This window comes from Ipomoea triloba, chromosome 13 (genome assembly GCF_003576645.1).
Source record: "Ipomoea triloba cultivar NCNSP0323 chromosome 13, ASM357664v1".
NCBI classification, from domain to species: Eukaryota; Viridiplantae; Streptophyta; class Magnoliopsida; order Solanales; family Convolvulaceae; genus Ipomoea; species Ipomoea triloba.
The window spans coordinates 11,235,681-11,240,122 of NC_044928.1; the positions used below are offsets into that span (position 1 = coordinate 11,235,681).

At 46.2% G+C, this 4,442-nt stretch overlaps 1 protein-coding gene across 1 annotated transcript; it reads right to left on the reverse strand.

The window, feature by feature from the left end:
* Positions 1 to 467: 467 nt before the first annotated feature.
* Positions 468 to 1,429, reverse strand: LOC116001193. Its single transcript, XM_031241082.1, has 2 exons — positions 1,210 to 1,429; positions 468 to 1,069 (listed from the first exon to the last, which is right to left on the reverse strand). Exons 1-2 carry the CDS (start codon positions 1,427 to 1,429, stop codon positions 468 to 470), a joined length of 822 nt encoding a protein of 273 aa, XP_031096942.1.
* Between the last annotated feature and the right edge of the window lie 3,013 nt (positions 1,430 to 4,442).

The window sequence follows — 4,442 nt, forward strand, 5'->3', positions numbered from 1 at the left end:
GAGTTGTCAGTTGTCATTTAGGATTTGAAGCTTGACACAATCATAGTTCCTATGGACTTCTTAAGAATAGTAGGATAGTGTGTAGCTCAAGTTTTTGATAAAATTCCTCTTAGAACTTTGGATGCTTGAAGGCACTCCTAAGTTAAAGAAGCCTTAGTACATAAAGTTGGAAAAGGACTAAGACAACACACTCTTGAATAGACAATATCCTAGCAATCCTAATTCATAACCTTAGACACTCCACTATGCAATATTCATGAACACTATCCAATCCCTACCCCTTTTACATATTCACAAAACCCCTTTTTACTTTACTACTCTCTTGCACTCAAATCAACCAAATGAAATACTCTCACTCACAAATCCACCCTTCACCATACTCGAATCTTATGCATGATCCAATCAAGTAAACTCCCGAACGCTTGACACACCTCCACGTCCCTCCTTCGAGATCGACATTCGGGGAGTCACGGACTTTTTGTTTTAACACAAATATCTTTTGACGAATCACACCACGCAAAAACAGCAACGTCAGTTAGTTCCTTCCCGGAAGTCATCTTCAGAATCACCTTGCCCAAGCCCTCCACATCGGACTGAGCAGAATTTCCGATCCAGACCTTCTCGCCCTCAACGGCCTCAAAGGTGCTGAACATCTCACGGTTGCAGCATAGATGTCTCGTTGCACCGGTGTCGATGAACCACTCGCGCGGGTTGGAGCCCACCAGGTTCACCTCCGTGACCATAGCCGAAAGGCTAATCTCGGCCACCTTTTGGCTCACATCACCAACCACGTTGGCTTCAGAACCCTTTTTCTTCTTTGGAGCCTTGCACTCCGTAGCCTTGTGGCCAATCTTGCCACAGTTGTAGCACTTCCCTTGGAACTTGCCTTTGGAAACGCCACCTCTCGGACCCAGCTTCTGCTTGCCCTTCTTGACCTTCTTGGAGCTCTGTCTGTGCTCCACCACATTGGCCTTGGCACCTCCCGCGAGAGGTCCCTTTCCATCACTGTTCCCGTTCCCTCCTCGACTTGGAGTCGCTGGATCAGGTCCTCCAGGCTCATCTCCTTTCGCTTATGCTTCAGGTTGTTCTTGAAGTCCTTCCATCCTAGAGGCAGTAAGTGGATCATAGATGCCACTTGGAAGGATTCACTAATCACCATGCCCTCGTCACGGATCTCATCAAAGAGCAACTACAAGTCTTCGGCCTGACTGGGCACAGTCTTTGAATCCACCATTTTAAAGTCGAGGAACAGGCCAACCACAAATTTCTTTTGTCCGGCATCCTCACTTTGATATTTGTGGTCCAAAGCTGCCCACAGCGCCTTGGCTGTGTCAATTTCACGATAAACATCGTAAAGGGAATCAACCAACCCATTCAGAATGTATTTGCGACAAAGGAAGTCAAAATCCTTCCAAAGCCCAACTGCCATTACCGAGTGAGGGTCTTGTTCCTTAAACACTGGAACCGTCTTGGTCAAGAACCTTGACAAGCCGAGAGTAGCGAGGTAGAACAGCATCTTTTGCTGCCACCTCTTAAAGTATGATCCGAAAACTTGTCCGGCTTTTCAGCCGAACCACTTGGTACTGTAGGTACCCTCATCGTGGGGATATACCCCTCAGAGCCGACACCCCCTTGTGAACCTGCGTTCACTGGTGCCTGGGAATGTGCAACAGTGTTGCCGTTCCCACCATTGTTGTCACCAACAACATTCGGATTAACACCCTCAGTGTTTTCCATTTCTTTCCAGAAATTCGAGAATAAGAAAGGGGAAGAAGCAGATAAGGTTTTAAGACTGTTACAAGGTTGATCTCGAAAATTCAAGGAAATAATGGAAATACAACTGAAAAATATCCACGAAGGATAAAAAGAATAGGAAATAAACCTACACAAGGTTAAACAATCCTGAACTACGGTTTAGGTTGAAATCCGGACGAACTCGGGTGGTTGGAAGCACGAGTCGTGTTGCCACTCTCCTTAAAACCTTATTTACTGCCTCCCGGGGTGCTGGAGCGTTGCGGTCTAGGTTTCCTAGGATAAAACGTACTACGATCCTCGTTTGAGCACACAAACTCGGATCCGGCGAACTAGGAACGTGGGTTCAACGCAGGTGGCTAGAAGGAAATGTGAGTAGAGTTTTGCGGAAGAAAACAGTGTATGCCGTGTGTTCTTGGTGTGTTCCAAACCTGCTGCTCACAATGAATATATAGTAGAGGAGAGTGGATCATAGCATTAATCATGGCATTGATAATCCATTTCGTAACCTCCTCCCACTAGCAGAAATTTAATTCTGTCATTAACCAATACTTACACCCACTACCAAGTCCATTATTCATGAAATAACTCTGAAAATAATGATTGGAATTAATGAAATTAATTCATTAATGCCAAGAGTCATTTCTGAACGGACACAGTAGGTGAAAGGTCGCGTTCGAGACATACCCGTGTCGCGAGACGTCGAGAAGTGCAAGCTTCGAGACATCGTGCCGGCATCGAGACATCGAACTACCTCTCCATAGGTCAGTTCATCTTGATGTCTCGAACTTATGTGGTCTGTATGTGGTCTGAGACGGAAAATTCGTTCGGAATTTTGGCATAACTTAGCCCGCAAGGCCAGCCACTTTCCCGGACGACATTCGTGCCCGTAGGTGCCGGCGCACACGAGTTCAAGCCTTTTCGAACTCATTTTGGGATTTGATTTGCACCCCCCCTCCTGCGCGCGAGAGAGCCTCTATGCCATACAAGTCAATTAGCCTTAAAAAGGCTCTTGTATTTATAGTGGGGCAAATCTTCATTCCCAACCAATGTGGGACAAAGCTAATATGTTTTTCCTCACTTAAAATTCCATCTCCAATGGGTCTAACTTTGAGAACCAATTTCTCATTCACCCATTATCCATTTTGAGCGTATAATATATCGATCTCTTCGTCTTACTACGAAGAATTCGAATCCACTTTGACCCGACCCAAATCGGCTGTGGACCCTACATATATTTATACTACAAAATGGCCACTTAAAATGCCATTTTAGTGCTATTTTCCAGCAGGTTTTTTGGTCGGTTATGTAACCGACCGAGCGTTTGCTCACCCCTATCCACCACCGTGTGGAAGAAACACATACTCACTAGGCAATGGAAGACATATAATCACCACCGCATGGAAGACATATACCCATTAGCCAGTGGCAGACTCGTATTTCCACCACAGTGTGGAAGAAACGCATACTTATTAGGCAATGGAAGACATATACCCACCACCGCGTGGAAGACATATACCCATTAGTCAGTGGTAGACTCGTATTCCCACCACCGTGTGGAAGAAACGCATACTCACTAGGCAATGGAAGACATATACCCACCACCACGTGGAAGACATATAACCATTAATCAGCGACAGACTCACATTCCCACCACTGCATGGAAGAAACGCATACTCACTAGGCAATGAAAGATTCATACCCACTATGTTATAAAACGCTCAAAGCAAGGAATTAGGCCTCCAAGGCGAAAAGTAAAACAATAAACACGAAAATAATAGTTTCCATAAACGGGAACAAAGCAGGAATACATAAAGGTTCGTCAATCTTACAAAAGAAAATCATTGACACCGTAGCCCGGTTGCTAGCATCCCCACGCACATCCTGGAGACTGGTACCATCTACGTTGTCTAAAGGACCAAGAGAAATCTTGACATTCGAAAGGTCAGCAAAAACCTGAAGATTGGCGGCGGAGTTAATGTAAGCGTGATCAAAAGGAATCTCGCGTCTCCCACCGGAGTCAAATGAAAAACCAAAGCCCGAAGGATGTGTCACTGAGGCAACGCCCGAACCTGGAATCGGAGAGCCATGGCCCTCATTTAAATGACGATCATCCCAGGAGTGAAGAGGAGGCGGGAGCCCTAGATCAACCGGCATGAACGGAGGGTTGGAAGACCGCAAGGTATCATAGATCTCTTGTTGCATTTATCGAGATCCCTCATAAAAATCCTCCAACGACATCCCAGTCGCGTATTGAACACCCTCTAGAGAAGCTAACCAATCCTTGCCAATCAGGGCAAAATCATCGGAGGCCCTACGAATGGATTCCAAAGCATCCTGGCGAAACCTATCGGAGTTCTGATAATCCGAAACCGCGGTAAGAAGAGATTCCTCAGCCACGCAACGTCCCTCCTCAGCCTCCCGACAAGCTCGCCGAAGCTCCGCCTGAGTGGTCAAACTACGATAAGAAGCCTCCACTTGGTCTTGGTACCGCACAGTAAGGTCGGAAAAACGAGCATTGAGATCCTCTAGCTCCTGAGACCGCTCTCGAGAACACCTGCGACTGGCCGAAACAGCAGCGACCGCCTAACAACAAAAGAAATAAGAAGAAGCGGAAAGGAACAAAAAAGAACGATCAAATATGTTGAAAACGTACCCGATAGAGGTTGGCAACCGTTCGTCGGTGAAGA

What these genes read in the sequence shown, in the direction of transcription:
- LOC116001193 (XM_031241082.1), bottom strand. Translation starts at nt 1,429, where the DNA reads ATGGCAGTTGGGCTTTGGAAGGATTTTGACTTCCTTTGTCGCAAATAC. An exon ending in GGATTCAAAGACTGTGCCCA is followed by an intron (nt 1,070 to 1,209) that starts GTCAGGCCGAAG and finishes CTGAAGCATAAG; the next exon opens with CGAAAGGAGATGAGCCTGGA.